The 26755-nt window shown below is 32.1% G+C and overlaps 1 protein-coding gene across 1 annotated transcript; it reads right to left on the bottom strand.

Moving 5' to 3' along the window:
- Positions 1-1243: 1243 nt before the first annotated feature.
- LOC134716898 (disintegrin and metalloproteinase domain-containing protein 11-like) lies at positions 1244-26302 on the bottom strand. Its single transcript, XM_063579913.1, has 21 exons — positions 26080-26302; positions 25884-25942; positions 25411-25487; positions 21738-21801; positions 21042-21121; positions 20516-20582; positions 19927-20028; positions 19507-19584; positions 17154-17231; positions 13930-14105; positions 13121-13345; positions 12674-12842; positions 11809-11898; positions 11371-11451; positions 10985-11105; positions 10421-10526; positions 9427-9552; positions 7843-8032; positions 3524-3620; positions 2975-3082; positions 1244-1998 (listed from the first exon to the last, which is right to left on the bottom strand). Exons 1-21 carry the CDS (start codon positions 26132-26134, stop codon positions 1826-1828), a joined length of 2322 nt encoding a protein of 773 aa, XP_063435983.1. The 5' UTR covers positions 26135-26302; the 3' UTR covers positions 1244-1825.
- Positions 26303-26755: the final 453 nt, after the last annotated feature.

Genomic DNA, 26755 nt, shown 5'->3' with positions numbered 1-26755 from the left:
AATTAAGTTATATTAGCAGCTGCAAACTCTTGAAAAAAAATGAGTTGGGATATGTATATCGCATATGCATATGAAGTTGGTATATTGCTATAAAGGTTGGCTTCTAAAAGCTGCCAATAACTCTATACCTTGTTATGGGAGACTTTGGTTTGTGTACATGACGCTTATTATTAACCAGACACTCCAATCAAAAAAGTTGAAAATAAACTCATCATATATACCAAGATTAAAATTTGGAATTGCGAAAACGCGTGTTTCGTTTACAAAGGTCTCAGCAGTGACACTCAAATGAAAAAAAAAGTTCAAAAGGATTAATAACGACACAAGCAATGTCGAATTTCAAGAAATTGTGTAAGCTATCGATACCTACATACAAACACAAATACAAATACTGTTATTCACTAATCACGCCATATGTAGGATCTTTATTTCATGAATAAAGGCAACCGTACAGTATACCGCTGTTGAATTAACGTTAAATTAACAGAAAAATGCCGCATCAATCATTCTTCATATGGATTCTTACTTATATTTTGCAAACTAAAATAAACATACAAAGAAAGATAACTGCACGAGTCAGTGGAAATGTGTTTTCCATGAATTTTGTATTTAAAAACAATACGATTTATTATGACTCATAAAACCATAACTGGTATCTTTTTCCTTATGCTTTATTTTAAGTTTTACATTTTAAAATAAAGCTACACTGATTTGGTTTTAGTTTTTAAAAAGGGTATTAAATTGACATGCATGTTCATAATCATTTGATTATGTTGTATACAAATGGAAATATACAGAGTTTGTGTACATCTTACCCTCAACGTACACATACCCATAACAGTTGGACCATTCCATTTAAAAAAAAGTCAGATGTTTAGGATCTTTGAGAGGGTTGGGCTGATGGTTTTGAGTACAGAGTATAAAGTAATTGATAACAAAAAAATAAATGGAAAAAAGCTGAACCCGTGTGCTAATTCTAGTTACTTGCTTTTAAAAAACATAGGAATTTTAGCGGGGAAAATGCTTTTTTTAACTCATTTGATTCGAGCGTCACTGATGAGTCTTTTGTAGACAAAACGCCTGTCTGGCGTACAAACTTTTAATCCTGGTATCTATGATGAGTTTAAATAAATAAAAATCAAATTTGTTTTACATAGTTTTATTTGAGATTAAATGCATTTTATATTGACACATTAAGAAGCTGCTAGACAAAACCATTTTATGCACAGCCTAAAAAAATCACAGAAGAAATTATGTAATGTATAGAAAACACAAAATATTTTAGATAATCAAAAATTTTATCGAAACTTTATTTTACACAGCTTTCATTATCATCGAAAAATCCTTTGATACAATGAAACTAAATCTATCCGGGGTACAGCAAGATACGTTTTGGAAAGGGCTGTGTTATTGCATTTTTTTGCTTTTGATTGATAACCAAATTGTCTTGACTTGAACACTAAACCTTTGTACAGAAAACAAACTGGGTCCACTTTTAATTATGTCATGTTTATGTATTTGAAATTTATTCAAAGAAATGCATATAACACAGGTTTATGTAAACGCCAAAAGATGTCCACAGATGTGTCATGAAACAAAATCAAGAAAATACGTGTCTATCCCACGAAGACGTAGGTTGTATCAGTAGGTAAGTCATCGTCACATGAAAATGTTACTCATCACCGATAAAACATTTTAAGAAGTTCAATTTGATTGTGTGCTCAATCTTTTCATTTATCAAGATAGTTTTGTTTGACTTACAGTCTGAGTAATATGTTTTCGAAATTCTTTATTCATTTTGGTCGATCCCTATCCGAACATAGTTTTACAGACGATGAGAAGAAGGAGGCATTGGCCTTATTTTGGTCTGTCGAAAAGCAACAGATTTCTTTTTTGTAATGTCACCATTTTGTTCTCCCCATGCCATTTTTGTGTTTTCTTCTTTATCTTTATGCTTCTTCTTCTTTTTATCTTTATCTTTATGATTCTTCTTTTCCTCTGAAACATATATACTGCACTAAAGTATCATGTCTTGTAAGAATTTTTACTAAATATCATCACAGGTTAGTCTAAATTCTCATCTTAAAAAGGTGATACACATATTTGAAAAAAATGATACTAGTATGAAAAAAAAGATTTTTTGGTGCCCAATATAAAGTCAGACACCTTAAATTGTTTTATAGTTTAATCAGAGCTTCTTCTAGAATCCATTTTTTTTCTTCGCTATCGTCAGATTTTAAAATGAATTGTTTTTGAATGGTGTATTTATCAGGTCTTACTTGTATTTTACTTTTGACTACAATTTCGCTATTCTAAAGACTTTTCCAAAACTTATTATTCACAACATGTGTACATATCAAGTAATTTAGTATTATGCTTTTGTTCGATTGAAATTTGGCATTGGTGTCAACTTGTTTTGTCATTTTTTTTATTTTTCTAGGAATTTTTTCGGACGATAAAGATCTAACATATTGTCCCTCTTGATTATATTTAATCATACGTTTTACATTTTATATATAACAAGGTATTATAAGGCCATTGTGTTTACCCTTTGAATGCGAAAATCCTAAAATATTAAAAATCTACAAAATAAAGTCTTTGCAATTGATCACAAGACATTCGTCTGTCGACTATGAGTAAATCTATTTTTTGTTAATTTTGTCATAAAAATAAACATTAAAGGGCTGCACAAGTATTAAAGTAAGTACAGAACTGCTATTGGTATCAAAATAATATAATTTTAATATCTTGTCATTGTATTTAAGATACATGAGGAACAGCTTTTTTTCAATAAATTTTACATTTTCGCAATTTCGGGGGCTAAATGATGGCACTTATCGTATCTCTTCCTTTTTTTCATATTCCAATTAGGTTCCTCTTGTCTTTTAACTTAATAAGGATTATCTTTTGTAATTCAAAAAAGTATAAAATGAAAAATAAAGATTAGGAATTTCAGGTAACTGAATTTACATACCTTTTATTTTTTTCATGTAGCAGATTAAAACTATAATACCAGCAGTCAATCCAAGTATGAAAATCCCGCCCCCAGCTGATATTAGTGTTATATGGATAACAGTGAGACCTAAAACATAGAACATACAATGTCATTACAGTCGATTCGAAAGGCAAACAATGCCAACATTCTAATCAGTTAAATTTGTTTTCAATTTTAATAATTTTATCTTAAGGATGCTTGCTTCTCTGTTTCAAAATAATATGCTTTTTAAAATGCTGTAATAAATTGATAAAGGAACTTTAAAGGCAGATAAAAATGAAGGGTTCATATGTTTTTTCTCGAGATATAAACCATTGAAAATTTAACTGCAGCACCTTTTTTCTTTCAATAGCTATAAAAACATAACAAGGATTGTATAAGATTTTGAAACATATCCTTTTAAGCTATAAGTAACAATATTATGAAAAAAGGTAGGTTTGTGTGGGCTATATTCTTAATAGATCTACATGTTGTATTTTGAATTCTTGCAAAACAAACAAAAACATCGTTAAATGAATTAATACTTACTTTTTTCCGGGACTCTTCCTGGAATGACAATCTTTACAGAACAATCACTACTGGTATATCCATGCTTACACCAACATTTATCTAGATTGTTACATATCTTGAAACGACAAAAATCAATTCATTTGAAATGTATATGCACAGAGGACTAATATGTAATGATAAGAGAACATTGATCCCAATAAACATATAGATAACAATATATCAAAAAGAAGATGTGGTATGATTGCCAATGAGACAGCTATCCACAAAAGACCAAAATGACACAAACATTAACAACTATAGGTCACCGCACGACCTTCAACAATGAGCATAGCCCATACCGCATAGTCAGCTATAAAAGGCCCCGATAAGACAATGTAAAACAATTCAAACGAGAAAACTAAAAGATGAATGCATATGCTTCCTGATTTGACTTGCTCTGAATTGCTATCTTGATATTTAACGCTATTTCCCCCTTACAATTCGTACTGTGTACATTTGCATTTGTATTTACTGTGTTTTACATTAACGCGAAAATGTATACTATCTACAGTTTGTTCTATCAACGTTTTTGATCTTGAGGTCGTTGTCAAATTATGTACACCGATGACTCTCTAGTAGACGAAACGATCATTTGGAATACACAATTTAAATCGTATGATGAGTTCATTGCTATTTAATTCACAGCTTTTCTTTGTTAGAACAATGAAAAGTTTTGTTTATAACGTTTTTTGTCAGTTGTTTTATTTCTTTAATGTATGTTTACATTTTTAAATGATTTACTATTGATGAAGAAGACTATAAAACGCTAGACCTTTTAAAATAACTAGAAAAAATCATTTACTGTTAAAGAAAAATATGACAAAACCACTACTGAAAATCTTTCAAATATAGATATCAGTTCAAAACTCATAAATTTGAAAAGTATTTAAACGAAAGACTACTGGTACAATTAAAAACAAACGATAGTGTCAGTGATAACTTGAAAATTGAAATAGGTCGATATAAGAAATTTAAAGAGCACATAAAAGAAGGCCAAAATATACCAGAGGGACAGTCAAACTCATAAATCGAAATTAAACTGACAACGCTATAGCTTGAAATGAAAAAAAAACCATTCAAACAATAGTACATATGACACAACATAGAAACTAAAGAATAAGCAACACGAACCCCACCAAAATCTAGGGGTGATCTCAGGCCCTCCGGAAGGGTGAGCAGATCCTGCTCCACATGTGGCATCCGTCGTGTTGCTTATGTGATAAGAAATCCGGTAAATAGTATAATTTGGTAGGTCACATTTATGAAAGAGAAGGATATTGTAGTTACGACGTAAAGAACATATCCGATATCATTTGTGAAACGGTAATTCCATAACGGACAACCAAATTGTGATGGCGTCCGTAAAATTAACGAAGAGATGATTTCAACTTAACCATTTAGCAGCAACCCTCTATCAAGAAAATCTTAATAGGGAATTTAAGCACGGGAATATCTTATCAATTGGGAGATATATACATCGAATGCAGCTGCTGCTGGAATGTTGCTACTTAGAAATGGAAAGTTCACAATTTGAAAGCTGAATCATCTCTTTTGTCGTAAAGTTTTGTTTTCAATCGACCCTCATTGTCAATTTCTAGATGTAAGTCAAGATATGAGGCCGACTTAACTGTATCTGGTGTATCCTTTATCTCAAGTTCAATTGGATAGATGCGTTCAACATAGTCACACAATTTTGAATTAATTAGTGAAATAACATCATCTACTTAGTATATAGTGGAAAGTAGAGTTAAAGGGTACTGCTAACTTCTTATCTTTCTTCCTAAGAAGTTCCTGTGTGAAGTCAGCCTCTTAATAATAAAGAAACAAGTCGGCAAGAAGAGGGGCACGCTTTGTTTCCTTTGGAATGCCGACAGTCTGTTGAAAAACACGTTCTCCAATAATGTCATTTCAGAGAATTTTTTGTTTGAATCAGAATGATCCTTTACAAAAAGAGGTTTATCCCTCCCTAAGACAAGATACTTGTATCTACGTTGGCCATTTTATTTTTATGAAACAAATCAATACCAACTTTTTTAATTTGTCTTTTAGTTTGGAATGTGGGAAGTGTAGAAAAGACAAAAAGACCATTACGAGATGAAAGAGAGTTAGATTGTATATACTTTGAAAGATCTTTGGAATTTTTAAGTATCCCCATCTAATTCATGCCACATCTAGAATATGCAGTTTCACAATAATTTTGAAGCCCGTCTTTGATTGCTGATAAAATAGATGTTAATAATTTCGAAAGAGGTTTCGTGGAGCACTTGGAAGACCCAGCAAGATACCGTTGTCTGTAAGGACACTAATGGAGTTTAGGTATCCAATTCTGTGATGGAATATGCAGTTCTTTATCTTTGGTTGAATTTTCAAAGGAACATAGAACAGACATATGATTATCCAGGATTTCCTCTTTGGTAAGTGTCGTTAGGGTATATGTGTATCAAGCAGTTAATGTAATGCGTTTTACAAACAAAAAAAAACGGTGTTGTTTGGGGCTTTAACTGCGGGGACAACAACATATTTGTCATGGAGGTAGGATAAGTGTTTTGCAACATTTGGGTCTTTAAAGATTGACGTATCATGGGCATTGATAGACCCATTCAGTTTCTTAATTCTGAATTGTATCAAAGACCTTACTGCATGAATCCATTCGGGAATAGTGTCTCTACCTACGCCTATCTTTTCGCGCTTAGCACATTGCCTGGCATAATCCTCGACTGAATCCATCAACATTTTAAAGTTGTATTTCCAATAGATGGATTTAGGCTCTTGGACCTTTTGTAGTCAGCACTTTTTATGCTGACATGAATTGTCATTGATATGGTTATATTTATAAATTTACTGTTTACAAATTTTTGAATTTTTTGAAATACTAAGGCTTTTCTACCTCAGGCATAGATTACCTTAGCTGTATTTGGCAAAACTTTAAGGAATTTTTGGTCCTCAATGCTCTTCAACTTCGTACTATATTTGGCCTTTTTAACTTTTTTGATTCGTCACTGGTAGGTCTTTTGTAGACGAAACGCGCGTCTTGCGTATACTTAATTTAGTCCTGGTATCTATGATGAGTTTATTTGATAACGCATTTCTTAGAGAAGTGGTATTTACAATGTTGAGGTCACCGGTAATAAAGTGGCCAGCCGGATTATATGTGAATTGTGTAAATATGAAGTGTGTAAAATTTGAAAATTACAGATGACGAGGAACTCGATATCATTCACTGCCAAATCAGCATTAGTATTAAAATCCCTAATAATGAAGGCAAAAGTAGGATACCGCTGTTCAAATTTCATAAATCGATAGAGAAAAAACAAATCCGGCTTACAAACTAAAACTGAGAGAAACGTACTAAATATGAGAGAACTACGACACAACAGAGACACAACACCGAAATGTAACACACACAGAAATGAACTATAATGTAACAATGGCAATTTCCCTGACTTGGTACAGGACATTTTTTAAATCTAAATTTAAACCAGCGTGACTCAAACTCTAAACTTAAAACTCTGTTAGATCCCATTAAAGATATTTTATCTAGTGTTAAAGTTTATAAAACAATCCATGGAGTTAAATATGTAATTAGTTTTGGCAGCGAGATCCCTGTAATATTAACCTATTAGGTCTGTTTGAGTTGTTTACCAATATTGTAACTATAACGAAACTATAAACAAATGTCATACACATGGGATGGTTAGCTCTCTATAATTCCGGTTTAACCCACCATTTTCTTCGGAATCTGTCTGTACCAAGTAACATACACCCATGTACACTATCTTTTTTTTTTAATCTATTTAAATTTGAATCAATCTTAAAAAAACATTAAGCGTTAATATTATATTTAATTTTAATTTAATATCTTTATCGTTCTAATCCGAACCCCTGCGTGCACACTACACATAAAAATGCATTGGATATTTGAGTTCACATCTAAAGTTAGATCGGTTCAAACTTAACTTCCTTAGTTGTTTTAGTTAATGCAAATTAAGCCCCATTCAAAGCGTCCAAATTGGCCCTTAAATGAACCAATCTAGTTGTCATCTAGTTTAATGTCCTATTGTGTACGGGGTTTAATATTGCAGTTGTTCTTCATTTTATTGTTTACATGGACTTCCACATTATATTTTGACTTGAAAATCGGTATTTTGTTATACTTTTCATGTATATCATTAAAACACACTAGTATGTATCTATTTGCTCACTTTCCCCCGATTTAAAAAAAAAGATATAATTATGTCTGCAAAATAGCGATGCGTTTCGTGCGTTGTTATGTACTAGTTTATTATAGAAAAATATACCCCATTGCCGAAACATTTAGTTCCGTTTACATCAACTGGACAGCTTGGAATCGATATCGTCTTGATATCTTCACATTTTCTGTTTAAACAGATGCCTTTGGAAAGTGTTTTTGTATTAGTATAGCATGGGGAACCATCATCCACCAATCCAGGATCAGGAACATCAGGGCCAAGGTTAATTGTGGTGCCCCTAAAACGACAGTGAATTAATGTTGTGACCACTAAACTAAATTAACTAAGTTTAAAGTTATAAAACAACATTTTTTTGAATGTGCACATACATTACAATTGAGATAATACATTTATGAATTTAAAAGTAGGACCACTTAGAATATTTAAGTTTTATTTTGACCATAATGTATTTTCCTCCTTTTGCAACACGTTAATTTAATTATCATTCCCATTGTCTTAATCGACCGCGTTGATGATAGTGCAGGCAGCATGATTGAACTTTTCTAGTCATCAGTGGTCTTACAGCCGATGGAAATATCGCAAGGCAGAATAGATGTTTTTGTGTTCTGTTAAATTGTTCCTTTTAAAATTGTTACACGAAGATGACTGCTGTTATTTATTATGTCTGTTTAGTTCATTGTAAATATAACGACATTTGACGAGACTGTCATCAAAGTGAGATTTTAGCGCTATTAAATCAGGTTTAATCCACCATTTTCGACATTTGAAATGCCTATACCAAGTCAGGAATATGGCAGTTCTTGTTCATTCGTTTTGATATGTTTTGTTATTTTACTTTGCCATGTGATTATGAACTTTCCGATAAGATTTTCCTCTTAGTTCAGTATTTTTGTGATTTTACCTTTTAGCTGAGATCTCATGAATAAACCAAATTACCATGACACCAGGACTGACTTAAATTCTTCATATGCGACAGACGCGTGTTTCGTATTCAAAAGACCCATCAGTTACCCCGGAATTTAAAAAAAAGTTAAAAAGGCCAAATAAAGAACAAAGTTGAAGAGCATTAGGGACCAGACGTTCCTAAACTTGAAACTACACACATCTTATTTATTTTTTTGCGATCCAAATGAAACTTTTCAACATCAACTATTGCTCAATCAAATTAAGTCAGTTCTATTGTTTTATTCAATAGAATTTCTTTTCCGTGTAGTTTATTTACTGTGACCTATAAATTTCTTCTAGAAGGATTTCTTCAATACAAAAAGATTTAATTTAGAAAGCTTGCATCTGTCAAAACAGTGTTTAACATTTGTCATTTTCCAGGTTGAATTTGCAAAACGCGAACAAATATTTAAAAAAAAAAATAGGAACAATGATAAAAAATTTATCAGACATCATTTGTTTTTTATAATTAAATTAGTGTTAATATTGAACAGATTAAAAATATATTATTGATATCGAATAAATATAACATCACATGCTTTTTTTCTTTTTAAAATGGATTGGGTCAATAGGACTAATAAGAGTTTAATAGATTAAACAATAGGAGATGAGTGTGTTGAAAAGACGGTTCGCAATAAATGATTTAATTTAGATGAAACTATTCCATTCGAGAAAAAAAATTGCGAAATCGAAATCAAAACTCCAATCATAATAACTGATACTTACTTACATGTGATTGGGCCATGAGGTGGAGGGAGTGTCAAATGTCTTTCAATCACTCGTTGTGTTCCTCCTCCAAATACAGGGTTTGGTATACTCGAGTCACACATCAGAACACCACACATCTTATCACTATACAGGGGAAAATATGAATATTTTATTTCAAGACACTCGAATCTACATGAAATATCTTTTCTTTTTCCAGGACAAAAAATTAATTATTTGATTAAGAAAATAGTCCGCAATATATTCAACAAAAATTATCCGTAGAGTTACTCTTTCTTTATGTTTATCAAGACGTATTTGCCTATCATTATTATGCTTTTTCAGGACTAAATCTAAAAAATTTGGAATGATACCTATTACAGTGTAAAGTTCTGTTATTGCTTTGTCTATTTCCAAAGTAACTTACAGTTCTGTCTGTTCGTCCGTTCGTGCGGTGCGTCCGTACGTCCGTTTATCCCGCTTCAGGTTAAAGTTTTTGGTCACGGTAGTTTTGGATGAAGTTGAAGTCCAATCAACTTGAAACTTAGTACACATGTTCCTTGTGATATGATCTTTCTAATTTTAATGCCAAATAAGAGCTTTACCCCAATTCCACGGTCAACTGAACATAGAAAATGATAATGCGAACGGGGCATCCGTGTACTGGGGACACATGCTTGTTGTATATGTGCCTTTCCAATTTGTGTCCTTGTCATCTTATTCATATTTCTCTAAGTAGGATCAAGTGTATATATTGTGTGCCATATGACAACTTTTGTTTTGGTATACGGCCGATTAATAAATCAACAATATAGTGTTATCTAATTGTATAGAGCGTTTCAGTTTTAGATTTATCACAATAGAATTTCCATTGGTTTTTTTATATTTACAGAAAAAAAAACATGACAAATGTATCAAACTTCTGTATAATAAATCAAAACTTTCGGTACAAACAGTGTTACCAGTTGGAAGATCAAATATTTAAAGAAGTAAAATAATAAATCGTCATAATTACGTATCACTGCACTTCCTATAGGTAGAATTTGATATCGTTCCACAGTTTCCACTAGCATTGCCTTTTTTGTTTTCAGTGAAACAATAATCGTGAGCCGTTTCACCAGCTATGAAAAAACAAATAAATGTAAATCAAAATAATAAAGAAACAAAAATACTTTAATAAAACAAATATTCAAACCAAGAGAAGACTATAATGCCGATCGTTATTATCAAATTGCGTTCTACACACAACCTTCCATTAGTTGACCAGGGATTGCAGTCATAAAACTTTGCTCAGTGTTTTGAGCACAAAAATTGGTTGAGTTTGAAGATGAGTACAAAAAACAGACTCGAAAGTTTTATGTCTTCAGGGCCAGGAGTCGGAATTCAATCTAGAACTTTCATTACAGCTTTATTTTTCAAGCTGAATTCTTCCGACTGCCATCTTAATTTCTAGACTCTTCTTTTTACTCTTTTAAGATTGCATATCAACTTTTTAAATTTCTTTCTTATTTGTTCCAATGTACGAACGCCAACACGTTACACTGTAACTTTAGAGAACTTTTTTTAAATAGATACTTACTGCTGCCCCAAATTTGTTGACATTGTACCAGATTACTACGACACTGGCCTCTATAACAATAACCAACATCTGATCCTTGTCCACACTGATATAAGTCTTGTTTGTACAAATTAGCTGGACACTGCATAAATATTTTGAAATGGCATAAACACAGCACAAGTTATTCAGATAGATAATAACTTCACTAGAAATGATGCGTCATATTTTTATTTCTTTTATTCATGGTGTAAGATTGTAGAGCTAAATTCAATAACACGATTAAAAACAAATATGTTATACAGCATTAGACCATAATACAGAAACTGCTATCGTTTAAGAAAAAACCAAAATCAGTAGAAAACCTGCTGCAAGAACATTGTAATTCAATAAAGTACATGTACAGGTACCTGTTCACTTTTCCCATTACAGACTTCGTCCAGATCGCATTCATTCTGTGCTGGTCTACATAACTTGTTCGCCTTAACAACCTGAAGCACCAACCAAAGTACAATCATTTACATTATACGTTTGGTATAAAAATTATTGTGAATGTTCAAAATATATATTTTTTCAATGCAACGGGATTTATAGTCTCATGTGTACCCATTAAGGACTTAGGGACTTTCCGATTTGAGTTTCCTCTGAGTTTAGTATTTTTGTGGTTTTACTTTCTGTTGGTACCCATTAAGCATATTTATTACAATCAATATTATTTTCTTGTGTTTGTTTCTTTTTTATAAATAAAGGCAACAGTAGAATACCACTGTTCAAAAGTCATAAATCGATTGAGATAAAAACAAATCCGGGTTATCTTTTTTTTTTTAAACTGGAATAATTTTATTTACCTGACATTGGTGACAGCAACCACCAGAATCACATTTTGCTCCGTGCTTAAGTTGACAGGCGTCTGTACAGCATAGACTTTTCTTACATTCCTGAAAAAAGATTAAGTGTTTATAATCTTTACTAAGCTGTTGCAGTCTTATCTGTTGTTGTTACATCTGATAATCATTTGAATCCAAAAGTCAGTTTTAAAATACCATAACTTGTTTCCAAACATATTCTGTGATTCGTGTATCGTTGTTAAAATCCCTTTCCTTCTTATTTTTTTTTTTCAAGAGTAAAACAACGTTGAAACTTCAAAAACAAAAACTTCAGAACTCTCGTCACTAAATTAGTTAATCCTATGGGTTTTTGTGGTGTTCGTGTTACATAATATTTTGTTTTATGGGTGTATTTGTTTGTTGTATTTTTCGTTACATTATCCAAGCTAACGCCACAACAACTACTTTGTTTACATACACTGTCATTTCTTTTTCGAAATCATTAATAGTATCTCTAAGCCTACTAGATATTATTTACAATGGTCTTACATCATGGGCTAACGGAACTTTATCAAAGTGCCCAAATATTTAGAACCATTAAACGACGAAAGTTCAATTGCTCTTGTAAGTTGGGCAAATCTCTTTGAATACTTGTTTTCTTCCAATACTGTTTTCTTATTCTTGAATATGATATATCAAATTGATTATCATTCAGTGCGTCTGCGTTCGATTATTCATGGTTTTGTTTTAACGTACGCGATACTTTTACACGAACATATAAAAAAACACTTAATCTTATCAAATGATTACTACTACTGACCATAATATGAAGCTTAATATATGTATACTCAAAGATGTACAAGGAGACAATGAATGTATTCACTACCTGTATTCCACCGCAATCGCAAACCTCTCCTTTTTCCTTTATTCCGTTCCCACATATCGGACCATTATATACTACTTCAGGAACATTGTATAGACAAGGGGCGAGACCGGTTTCCTTGACTTTCTTGATAATTTTAGCGCTGCATGATGAAAAGGACGTTGGAAGCTGCCTACACAAGAAACAGATATATAGATACTGTAACCAATGATGCAGCCGAGAGATAATTAAATTATACAATTTACAATGCAATGCTTATAAAAGGAATATAACAGCTGTCTTTTCACTCGTTTGATGGTTTTCAGCATTTGATTTTGCCATTTGTAAACGGACTTTGCATTTTGATTTTTTCTTGGAGTTCTTTGGGTTTTTAATTATTTCACTTTTTACAACTTTTGTAATTTTTCCATTTTGCCGCAAAAAGATGAGTGTTTTGAGCCTGTAACTTACGTTATGTCTGCATTCATTAGACAATCTTTTGGGTCTAGGCATGTACAAGCCGCATCGTCATGCAACATTCCCAATACATGACCTATCTCGTGTGCCAATATAACAGCTGATTTAAGCTCACGCGAGGAACTGGTTCTATCGTCCTGTATCACTGCACCTGAGTGGTCACCACACATGGCATTGACGTGTGCAATACCGACATGCTGACCTCCGAATGATTTTCCACTGAAATTTATAATTTAGAATTTTTGAAATACTAAGGCTTTTCTACCTCAGGCATAGATTACCGTAGCTGGATTTGGCAAAACTTTTATGAATTTTGGTCCTCAATGCTCTTTGACTTCGTAATTTATTTGGCCTTTTAAACTTTTTTGGATTCGAGCGTCACTTATGAGTCTTTTTTAGACGAAACGCGCGTCTAGCGTATATACAAAATTTAGTCCTGGTATCTATGATGAGTTCATTATAATGATAACAATCCTATATATTCCATGTAACCTTCTATATTGGAAATACATAAATGAGACTTATTTTGTGACTGTCAAATGCACGCACTTTAGTATAAGTGTTTTAAGCCTGGTACCTTTGCTAAGCATTTACACCACTGGGTCGATGTCACTGATGGTGGACGTTTCATCCACGAGGGTCTAACCAACCCAGTAATCATCACTTCGGCGTTGACATGAATATCAATTACACAGTCATATTCGTAGATTTACTGATTGCAAAAGTAAATTTGTTTAGCTTTCCATTTATTTCTTATGTAAGCGTCACTGATGAGTCTTAATGTCAACTTAAACTGTACTTACGTTATCAGTGCAATAAAGTCATAATCGACAGAAACTGTTTGTCTTATTGATTTTTTAGCATGACCAAGGAACTGGTCTAATAACTCTGTAGCATCGGTAGATGGCGTATCTGCTTGTTTTGTGGTCCATAGTTCGACACCAACAAGTAAAACTCGGATACCCATAGGTGAATATATCTATAAAAAAAAAAACATCGACAACTGCATACTTTATTTTGACACTTTTTTTACTTTATTCTAACGTCACAGATGATTCTTTTGTTTGCTAAACGTGCGTTTGGCGTACAACATGGGATGTTTAAACGTTACAGTGTTGTTTGTGTTTGGCTTACCCCTTTACTTATATCTACTGGATTTTTACTTCATTGAAAAGTATGTATACAACATGCGGTATGTACAAGTATTATCAACGAAAACAACTTGTTTTTAAGTAATTTTAAAATTAAAAATTAATGTCAACTTCACCTCTTTTGTTGGCGTGATTAATATTGCCTTCTCCTTATTGAGTTTGCATTGTAGTTCGGTATTTTTGTGTAGAACGTAGCTAGGAGCTTTATGACTACGAGAGAAATATAAGAATAGCCAAGTTTATCTTAGGAGTTGGAACAACGGGGAATTTTAGTTTAAAATTATTGTTTGTGCAGTTGCCAAATCACTGAGTACTGTGATAATGGCATTCTATCGAACAGACAGTCATCTAGCAAAAGTATCGAACTAGTGCAAATGAATAACAAAAGCGCTTTATAAATGTAGTATGTTCAAATAATTGTGTTTGCTCTTATTACCGTTTATGAAATATTTCAAACTTTATCTTTATCAAATGAAATATTCTTTTGTTTTTATTTGACAGTACATCTATTTCAATTTACTACTTTCACTTTTGGTAAATAAATACGAACCGATACGATTTGGTAAAATGCGTTTCGAATGCACAAGCGTCATATTATGGGAATAAGAAGAGCACACGTCAACTTGAATATCCCTACAACTTGCTTTTTAAATTTCTAATTTACCAAACAGGAAATATGACATTTTAAATATGACATTTTTACCTTAGTTTACAGTATGTAAAATCTCGATCAATGTAATTATAAATTTGTCGATGCAATCACTCGAAAATTGCTGCTGCAATCAACTTGTTACTCATCAACTTTCGCATAATTCAGTAAACTTTAATTTCGTACATAGAAACTGATGATATAACACAGAAAAGTTTGAGTATAAAAGCACAACTTTTACGTTTTAATCAACAGCTTTAAGTGTTGGCACATGCATTTATTAATCAAAAGTGTCAACGTGCATATCAATCTGTCAGTACCTGGTATGTCACAGCACAACAGGAAAAGCAAAGTAGCACTATTTATGTGTTAAGATTATAACTTCACATCACAGATGGATTGTTTGATTGTGTACTGCTTACTTTATAATTAGAGATATACTGAATGTTCGAGAAAGTTCTTATTTTACTAAATAATATTGTTGAGATGTTATATCTGTTCTGTTTTCATATTTATTTATCATGATTTCACTCGTTTAATATTTTTATTCATAAAGGAGTAGGTCCGGTAAGACCCCTTTTTGGCCCCAAAATATAACAGTTTTACAAAATTGTTAAAATGTAAACTTTTAGTTATTTATTGGACAGTTGAATGCTTCTGCTACATAAGTATGGGCTGTTTTTGACAATACAATGCACATATATCGGGTTGTAGCACCATTAAGTCATGCTAAATTACTGAAATCTTCAAAATTCTATCATTTTGGTTAAATTTTAGACGGTTTCCGTGTAAAACGAAAGTGGCCGCATTCGTGTTCATCCTTAATATTGAAATGTAAGTTGTATTTTATGATAATACATAACATATATAAAGGTTGTGGATGAACACGGATGCGGCCACTTTCATTGTTGACAAAAACCATCTGAAAAGTGACGTTTTTTGGCATATTTGAGAGATTTTTCATATTTGAGCTTGAATCAGATCGTTTTTAATGACTAAATTAGTTAAAATCTTTCACAAAAACTAATTGAATCAAGTGAAATAGACACTTAAGTGTTTAAAAAGTGGACAAAATCTTTCGTCAGATGAAACTGAAATTTGAGGCCAAAATGAGTCCTTACCGGACCTACTCCTTTCTCTGTCGTGAGTGTTCTTTTTTTAATTAGTGATGTAATGTTGTCGTCTTAGTGGTATATTTAGCATCGCTATAAAGCGACAGGTTTGGCTAACCACAAAACATGGTTCAACCCACCATTAGTTTTTAAAATGTTCTTTAATTAGTCAGAAATATGGCAGTTGTTATCTAATAATTGGTTTCTATGTATGTTGTTGTCGGTTTTTTTTCACTTCAGTTTTTCTGTTGTTTCGTTGTTTTCCTTTTGTAGTTGATGTGTTTTTCTCGGTTTTAGTTCTAAACCTCGATTTCTTTTCTCTCAATGGATTTATGACCTTTGAACAGCGGTATACTACTGTTTCCTTTATTTATACATCATAAAATTGAGAATGGAAATGGGGAATGTGTCAAAGAGACAACTACCCGACCAAAATAAAAAAACACAACAGCAGAAGGTCACCAACAGGTCTTCAATGTAGCGAGAAATTCCCGCACCCGGAGGCGTCCTTCAGCTGGCCCCTAAACAAATATATACTAGTTCAGTGATAATGAACGCCATACTAATTTCCAAATTGTACACAAGAAACTAAAATTTAAATAATACAAGACTAACAAAGGCCAGAGGCTCCTGACTTGGGACAGGCGCAAAAATGCGTACATGTTTTTTGTATATATATTAGACCGTTCGTTTTCCCGTTTGAATGGTTTTACACTAGTAATTTTAGGGCCCTTTAAAGCTTGTTGTGCGGTGTGAGCCAAGGCCCCGTGTTAAAAGCCGTACATTGACCTATAATGGTTTACTTTTTTTTTAAATTATTATTTGGATAGAGAGTTGTCTCATTGGCACTCACACCACCATCTATTTTGTTCAATTGGAAAGGACTAATGACATAATAATTTCATATATCATTTTTCATATACAATTCTAATCGTTTTTACGGTATGCAGCTTATTTTCATCAAATTAAATTCATGTCATTTTGATTTAGTCAATTTCTCGAACTGTTGATTAAGAGACTTGACTGATTAAGAGAAATATCTGATTAAAACGGATGGTCCTAGTTAACTTGAAAGAATTTGTTTCACATTTCAGAAAGTCCATCAGTTTTCTTACCTGATCAATGTGATTCACCATTCTTTCGATGTATTGAATAGCTTTAGCGTTATTATTGCCAATGCCAGCCTCCGAAAACTAAAACATATAGATTAAAAAAAAGAAGTATTAACAATTCAATGTTAGTACATAGTATGGTTTAAAGAAGAACATTGTTCTCAGATGTGTATATGGTATCAGTATCCTACTACATGTACTTCAAGGCTAAAATTGATAATGGAAATAGAGAATGTGTCAAAGAGACAACAACCCGACCATAGAACAGCAGAAGGTCACCAATAGGTCTTCAATGTAGCGAGAAACTCTCGCTCTCGGAGGCGTCCTTCAGCTGGCCCCTACATGTTGTTTTTTTTTTTGTGTGCAAATAAATTGTAAATAGTTATTAGTGATAAGTAAATTGACGAATATAATTATTCTAAATGAATAAATGCAATAGTATTATACCGCTCTTTGTAAGTCATAAATCGATTAAGCGAAAGCAAATTCGGCTTACAAACTAAAACTGAGGGAAACGCACAATATATCAAAGGAAAACAACGAAACAACAGAAATACTGAACTGCAACAAAAACAAACACCAACATATACATAAACACACGTAGTTTCATTATAACTGCCATATTTCTATCTTGGTACAAAGGGATTTTAAGGGGGAAATGTGGGTCGAGCCTGGTCTTATTGCCATCCAAAACTCTCGCTGTTGATAAAAACGGTTAAGCACAAATGCTTAATAAAGACAAACAGTAGTATACCGCTGTTCAATAGTCAAAGATCGATTTAACGAAAAACAAATCTGGGTTCCAAACTAAAACCGAGGGAAACAACTAGAAGAATAAAACAACAGACAACAGAAACACTGAACTGCAAAAAACATAACGTGATTAAGACGAGATTGACATTCCTAATCTTTCATTACAAATGTGTATTTAATGGCAGTATGATAATTTTGCTGATCGGACAAACGGTTGTGAATGCAGATATTATTATGTGATTTTATCATTGCACATGCTTATTTAACGTTAAATCTGCCATCGTCGCATCTTCCACCAAAAAAGAGTAAAATATCGGCACAGTTCTCAATTAAAAATTAAATGAAGTTAATTGTACCTAAGCAAATATACTTTCTAAAAGTCAGATGAAAAAAATCAAAGCTAAACTTACAGTTTTTCTTCTTTCAAAGTAATTTAAAATAAGTTGGTGAGCTAAATACTTTCCGAGCTGAGAGTCATGTAGTCAGTTTCAAATTTGACTTACGATACATGGTCATTAATAACATAAACGGTGCCAATTTTTCTGCACCAGATGTGAACTTCAGTATAGATTCTGCGTACTGACGTTGTTTATCATCTTAATAACGTGTTATATTGTTATTTTATTTGTCTGTGTTCTATTATTTAAAATATCACTTTTACTGCTTGGTCTGTTTTTGGTGATATTCATTTGACGTTGCTCGGTACTTATGCATCCCATTCATTTGTTGTTTGTATTATCTTCTATTTTTGCTGGTGTGCTTTGTACGTGTTTTTGTTTCTTTTGTACATATGACGTGGCTCTGCACTTTTAAACATCCCGCCATTATGTTATTGTTAAATTATAATTTTGAAAAAACTTTGAACGACAACATTATTTTATAACTCTACCTGTATGACGTTTACATTCCGACATCAAAACACGCGATTCTACACCAAAGTTCCTAGTCACAGGACTTCAAATATTTCAAGTCTTTATGGGTTGATTTAAATACAAATATAAGTGAGTAATGAACGTGGTTGTTAAATTTGAGATATGCTTGTTTGTGCTTATTTGTTAAGTATTTGTTTGTTTTTGCTCTGATTGAGATTGTGACACGGTGATGACTGATGTGGCCCTATTTTGTCAATTTTACCTATTATGTCTGCTTTGTTCACGCATCGTTGTAAATGTAATGGAATTGATGCGCCTGTCATACAAGTGAGAGGTTTAGCGCTATATAACTAGGTTCAATCCACCATTTTCTACACACCATTTACTACATCTGAAAATGCCTGTACCATTCGTTTGATTTGTTTTATCATTTGATTTTGTCATTTTATTAGAAACTTTCCGTTTTGAATTTTCGTCGGAGTTCAGCATTTTTGTGATTTTACTTTTTATTTTTTTCGACAATCAATGTCTCTTCATATCAGTGATGCTTGAGTCAAAAATATTTGAAAATCCAAAGCTTACTAATAAGACGAAGAGCTATTATAAACAAAAAAAGACATAAAGGTATATTCAAAGCAGAGCAATGAATCAGAGCTCTGCATGATGGAGATACATTCCTTAATTTTAAATAATTTCAAACAATTTTGCACCATTATCATTAAAAAACATACCAGTGCATAATCCATAACAACATATAGTTCTATCATTAATGTTTCTGATGTAGATCGTCTTTGTCTTTTATAGTTAATCTGAAGGGGTACAGTAAAAACATGTTTTATACATAAGGATAAAAATTCAGATCTTAGTGTCGGTACTTATAAACACATTGACATATTTAATTATATCTACAATTATGTGTCTTGTTGGTCAGTAAATAATCCACAGAGAAAAACTACAGTGTTATACAATAGATAATGCATCATAACTTTAAAAATACAGAAGAGAGTACATATCAATCACGGATAAACTTTCTACAGTCTTTATACAAATCCATCAATTCTACAGTGCGGTTCATTTGTCAGAGGAATTTGACGTGAAGTTAAAGGATAATGCTAGACCTATAAATTTTAACTTTCTTTATTCATAAATACCACAGTAGAGCTCTGCCTGGACCCGTATATTGGCAACTCTCTGTTACATACAATTCTGTTTTCCTTTTTCCCATGCGACTGTGGTCGGTGTAAAGGTTGTACCTATAAAATCAAATAAGATAAAATTGAGAATGGAAATGGTGAATGTGTAAAAGAAACAACAACCCGACCATAGAATAAACAACAGTAAAAGGTCACCAACAGGTCTTCAATGCAGCGAGAAGAAGATATTGTCTTCAATAGAAGAACACATTGTAGTATTTAGACATTTATTATAAATTGGAATTCCCGTACGTAGTTCGTTATCTCTTATGTACAAACTTCGGTTATTAATTGAATTGAGAATGGAAATGGGGAATGTGTCAAAGAGACAACAACCCGACCAAAGAAAAAACAACAGCAGAAGGTCATCAACAGGTCTTCAATGTAGCGTGAAATTTCCGCACCAGGAGGCGTCCTTCAGCTGTCCCCTAAACAAATATATACTAGTTCAGTGATAATGCATCTTTTCTCTCTCTCTCGCTTTCTTCTTTTTTTATTTTATTTTGTTTTGCAAAATCAGTAAATTGCATATAATTACATATCTTACATATTCTTCAGTAAAAGCTGTATCTTCCTTAATAACATATCGTTTATCTCCATGACGTATCACTTCACTAAAATTATAACAAAAAAATACAGGCAACCGAACAACAAATTCTTGTGCAATTCTCAGTTAATTCATTTTATATTTTTTCTGGATTTGTGCGTGTGATTGTGGGAAATATTGAGTGGTGGTTAAGACCATGCGTTATATTCAATAAAATTATGTTGATCATTGAAATCCATATATTACACACTTGATATCTTTTAGTTTTTGTGTCGTATTGTTTTCATCTCACTGAAGGACACCCAACAACTCCTCATATGCATACGTGAGCACTTGGTAATCTATCGGTATCGGGGGCTTCCGTTAAGTGAGTTCACAGTTCTTTAACATTTAATGATGAAGCTTGTTACAGAAGCAAAAATATAAACCTCATATAAAAAAAAATGTTATAAAAGTCATTGCTTATCTGGTCTCTTTTTAACCAATACAGTGTACACAAGTATTGATTTAGTACTGTTCTATTTACCTTAGTTTTCCACATATGTCCAAAGAAACAAAAAAATCTGTAATATTCTCGATATACCCTGTCATATAACACTGGGATCTCTGGAAAAAATTGTTTTCACATTTCATAACTGGATTAAAATTAGAAAAGAGAAAACATTGTTCACGACTGCAGTATAAATCGGTATATACTAAAGATCGAAGAACTATGAACGTTTTAATGACTTGAACAATATATTCTATTTGTTTAGATTTTGGTTTGTGTTCATAGAATTAAAGCTTGTAAATTCAAGTGAAGTACGTTAATTATCGGTGATATAGGATTCAGCAATACAGATATAGACGTGTTTGTACAGTAGTCGATTTTTATGTACATAGTACTGAAAGAATAACTAATTGAGTGTATGGTTGAAATTAAAGGCAATAGGTAGTTTACGGATGTTTAAATCATATAGGACATTCAAATCAACCTTATGAAATAATCAACGAGGGGAGTGTCCTAGAAGATTTTTTATTGCTACAGGGTCCATGAAATCGAACCATCATTTATGCTATCTACCGAAAGCTCAATAATTAATGTTATTAGCCTCTTAGATAACGGATGCCAAAGGGGAACAACACATCATATTTAATTAATCGGTTCCTGTATCTTGAATGTTCTTGATTTAACCATACTTTTTGTGCACCTTATATTCATTCTCGTGGTTTAGCTACTCACCTTTAAATACATTTGTCGGTACTGTCCATCATATATTCTTAGACTTAATGTTGGAGTGTGAAGTCTACAAAAAGACAAAAAATATCATTTTGATATGAACTAGTTTATGTGTCAATTGATTGTGGTTAGAACTTTATGCAAGCATTTTTGAATCGTTGTTTGTACTAAGAGACGTTTTCTGTTTTGTTTCTGTGTGAGGTCTTTGTGGTTAATCTGGTTGACATTTTACTTCACTTTTCTCACTTTACATTCCTGTCCCTCTAGATTGTTTCTGTTCCTTAAGTTATTTTTGTTTAATATAATCCTTGACATATGATTTTTAGATTTAAACATTGGAATTGATATTAAAACTACTCAATCCGATCATAATTCTACAAAGAGATAACGGGCAAAATCACGTCTTGTGATCTTAATTATTAACATATGAAAAAACAACGGTTATATCATACTCGACCTTGCTATACCGTATAGCGGGTTATTTTCGCGGGTGTAAAATTTCGCGATTTTCATTAAACAAGGTATACGAAATATTTTAGCGGTTATTATTTTGGCGTATGAAAACTTTTATTAATACCTTTACATGTACACCTTAAATTTGGCGGAATTTATTTTGGCGATTTTCTTCTATCCGCGAAAATAAGCGAAAATTTACACCCCGCGAAAATAACCCGCTATACGGTATGTGAAAAATGGGTCAAATCAAAACAAGAAAGTATTCATAAATGAAGTCCATGAACTGTGTTTTAAAAGCCCTTTTTTGGTCTATTTATTTATACTATGTGTTAGTTTTATAATCATCAACAGAGCATCACGAGTACCATAAATTTTCCAAAAAAAATATGAAATTGTTAATTACTAATTGTTAAGATTATCATAGCTTACTGTTGAAGGCTTCGGAATATTCATCTCCACGGTCAGAGATGGTCATAGAGATTATTAGCGATGTTCCGGACCATATGAGTATATGGACCATACCCGTATGGTCATGACCATATGCGTATACTCCTCTGGTCAGACCATTTCATTTACACCTTTTCTTTGCGAGTGAAAAGCTACCCTTTTTGCAGCTGCGTACAGTGATACCGAGGTCTTTGGCCATTCTAGTGTCTACGGTTTTTTAAGAAACTTTAGATCTCAAATATCGTAAAATGACTGCAAGACACCATATTCAAAATACAACTTAAATAAACTGTGTTACTTTCCAGTGACTTCTTGTGTAACCGTTCATAAAGATTTTTTTAGTCGACATATTGCCATTCACTCGTAATAACAAAGAGGTAATGACCATCGGTAAGGACAATTGGTATAAACTGTGTTTACTATAAATTTGACAATCAAGTAAAATTAACTATGTGAAACTTCTTATTTTTATTAAGCTTATCTTTTTAATATAATGTAATAATAAAATTACCTATATGATAGCGTCTTTTTAATGAACGGTCAGACCATATGAAGAGTTTAGAAGTATTAAAAGTAAACTGTAACAGAGTGTTCACTACCCCGACCATATGAGTATATACTCGTATGATCATGACCATACGCGTATGGTCCAAATACTCATATTGTCCGGAACAGTGACAACAGACCAACTTAATTAAATTCTAATCTAAATCTGAAAGCTACTATACAAATACTGTGCACTTTTAATAGTTAATAAAGGTACCAGGATTATAATTGAGTACGCCAGACGCGCGTTTCGTCTATATAAGACTCATCAGTGACGCTCATATCAAAATATATATAAAGCCAAACAAGAACGAAGTTGGAGAGCATTTAGGTTCCAAAATTCCAAAAAGTTGTGCCAAATTCGGCTACGGTAATCTATTCCTGGGATAAGAAAATCCTTAGTTTTTCGAAAATTCAATGTTCTATATTCAGGAAATTTATAAAAATGACTATAAACCATTTGAAAACACAAAATAAATTTACAAAAAAACAAGGGAAGGCATATAACAACTACGATCTCTAACCAACATCCCATGAAACTAGGAATTGAAATCTTGTGTATGCAGATGATTGATCGAAAAATTATATCAGTTTAACATCTTGGATTTGATATGACTTTCTGGTTGGTTACTTCATTCAATAGACTTTACCCGGCATTGAGTTGACATGGGTATGGGATTGTTTGGTTTGTGATGTATACGTTTGCAATCACGTCAACTCTGAATGGAGATATAAATTCGAAGAAGTGCAGTAAACAAGCTTTTGTAATACGCATATGGTAATGCAATCAGATTAAAATCCGATATTATAATTGGAGATGTGCCCATGCAATTGGCCACAATGTATTAACTAGTATGAGAATATTTATCAGCAATATGTCGATGTCATATTTTTACTAGCCTTTAGTAAACTTTCGTATATTGACATAGTTATCAAATAATATCAATTCAATTCAAATCTTTATTGCCATTAAACCATGCATTTAAATTTAGCATGAAACGCAACTAAGTTATCAATTATGAAAGTCAATTGAAACGAGTTTCTTGTAATATTAAAGGAAATTATTGAAACATGCACCCATGTATTCTAAACTAAGTCCTCTATGCACGTTTGTTTTGTATTTGAATGAACCCAAAACATATAATCGACAACATATTTCATTCAGTGATTGTTCATCGCAAACTGGTTGACTTCCGGGTTTGTTGAATGGATACAGCGATGCATTTTTTTTTATAATTCCCTGTGTTTTCCATTGTAAGACTTGCCTTAACAGTTAGCCTATTAAATGAATTGCTGTATAAAATTGTTCCTTCAGAATCATTTACCTATGTTTTCCTTCCACTGCACGTAAAACTTAGTCAACCAAATATGTAACAGCTATCAAAAAAAAAAGAAAAAAAGAAGGACGAATGATACCAGAGGGACAGTCAAACTCATAAATCTAAATTAAATCTGACAACGCCATGGCTATAATTAAAAAGTCAAACAGGCAAACAATAGTACACATGACACAACAAACTAAAGGTCCCCGTACGGCCTTCAACTTCGAACTAAGCTCATATCGCGTAATCAGCTATATGGGCCTCAAATGACAAATGTAAAACAATTCAAACGAGAAAAACTAACGGCCTAATTAATGTACACACATTGAACCAAAAAAAAACAAATATGTAAAATAGCAACAAACAACAACCACTGAATTACAGTCTCCTGACTTGGTACACTGAGGCACATAAATGCAGAACGTTGCGGGGTTAAACATGTTAGCAGTCAGGGACAGTTGTGTAACAGAATGAATGAACTACAATATCAAATTGAAAAAACCTAACTTATCAGATGGATACAAACAAACAGAAATACATCTAACAAAAACACAGCTTGGACATGGCCGGGTACTTATACATTCCAACAAAAACAACAAAAACCTTTTGTTTTTAATTTGAAGTGTTATGATGACTTTGCCATTTTCTAAATCATTATTTATTTGAAATATTTACTAGAGACACATATATATAAGGTATAAACATGTTTCTTATTATGAAACTTGTTTTAATATCTAAATAAAGACAACAGCAGTATACCGCTGTTCGAAACTCATAAATCGATAGGAAATGACAAAAAAAAAACAAATGCGGGTTACAAACTAAAACTGGGGGAAACGCATAAAATATAAGTAAATATAAATAAATATAAATGATTCATAACTATTTACAAGCTTCAAACCTACTTCTTATGTGTAACTCGCATGTGTAGCACATGTCCATCTTCATCCACAATTTCCACATTGTGTACTTGTGCTTTCAACTTTGAATATGAAAAAGATATAAATGACAGAAATGTTTTTTTATTGAATATGCTAAATTTGGCTATATAGAAATTATCTATATAGAGAAATTAATTAGATTTCAAATACTACTTATAATTGATCATAAAGTAATTTCGTATTTACATAGTATAATATGTTACTATTTGTTTATTGTTCAGATAAAAATACAGACACATATGCAATTTTCCGTTTTTTAATCTGTTTTCTTCGTAAATTAATTGTGTTTCAAATACATGATAGCACATCTTAATATTATTTTAATACGGAATATTATAAAAAGTATTGCTCTTTAACATTATTTTAACACATCATCAATGAAATAAGTTAACTGTCATTTTTAAAAGAATAAAATTTTAAACTCTCATAGTTTTTACCTTTTCATCGTTAAAATTATTATTCTGTGGCATAAGTGGACTGCAAGACAAACTGTTTTCTGTTAAAAAAAATAATATTGAAAATCATAAGTGAGAAAGAAAAAAAAAGATTCAAACCGAAATGAACGCTCTCTTTTAATTAAGATAATTTGTGCGCAAATACAGACATATTTTATACGACATAACAGTTTCATACCACATATTTTTTGTAAAATAAATATAATTCCAATCCTCCAAGATATATTCCACATTGTTCTGTTTTAACATTGTCAAGTAAACTGAAGCATTTTTTTTATATCCCGATGACTTGTCCGAGAAAGAGAAAATGCACTCCAACGTCACAAAATTATGAGGCTTCAGTACGTTAGTTCACTGTCTCCTTTTGTAAACAAAATTAAAATTTATGCTTCAATATCTAATCTAAATATCACGTCCATCAGAAACCTTGTCAGATATCAAACAAAACATGCTTGAAGATTTTAATTTTCTGATACCATAAGAAATGTTTTTGGTACTTCGATATACATAGAACCAATAAAATCTATTGATTTTTAGGTTTATGGATGTCGTATGTAAATCCAATCCACTAATACATTTCTTGTTTATATGTAAAGTAGTAATTATCTATGTTCTACAAAATATTTAAAATTTAAACGTTCGTCTTCTTCTAAATGTCATAGATTATTACGGACAATGTCTTTGGTTTATGATATTATTTGAGTAATAGATTCTCTTTGAAACAATAATCCTTTCTGTGTGTTTTGGTCTTTTAATGTATATAATGTATATCTGCCTCTTAAACATTTGAAGTAAATAATAGTTCTACTTGTCATGACGAAATCTGTACTTCAAAGATAGTTTGTACCTGGAAC

Source organism: Mytilus trossulus, chromosome 4 (genome assembly GCF_036588685.1).
Source record: "Mytilus trossulus isolate FHL-02 chromosome 4, PNRI_Mtr1.1.1.hap1, whole genome shotgun sequence".
Taxonomy (NCBI): Eukaryota; Metazoa; Mollusca; class Bivalvia; order Mytilida; family Mytilidae; genus Mytilus; species Mytilus trossulus.
The sequence above is the reverse complement of the archived record's forward strand: the minus strand, read 5'-3'. Positions and strand labels throughout refer to the sequence as shown.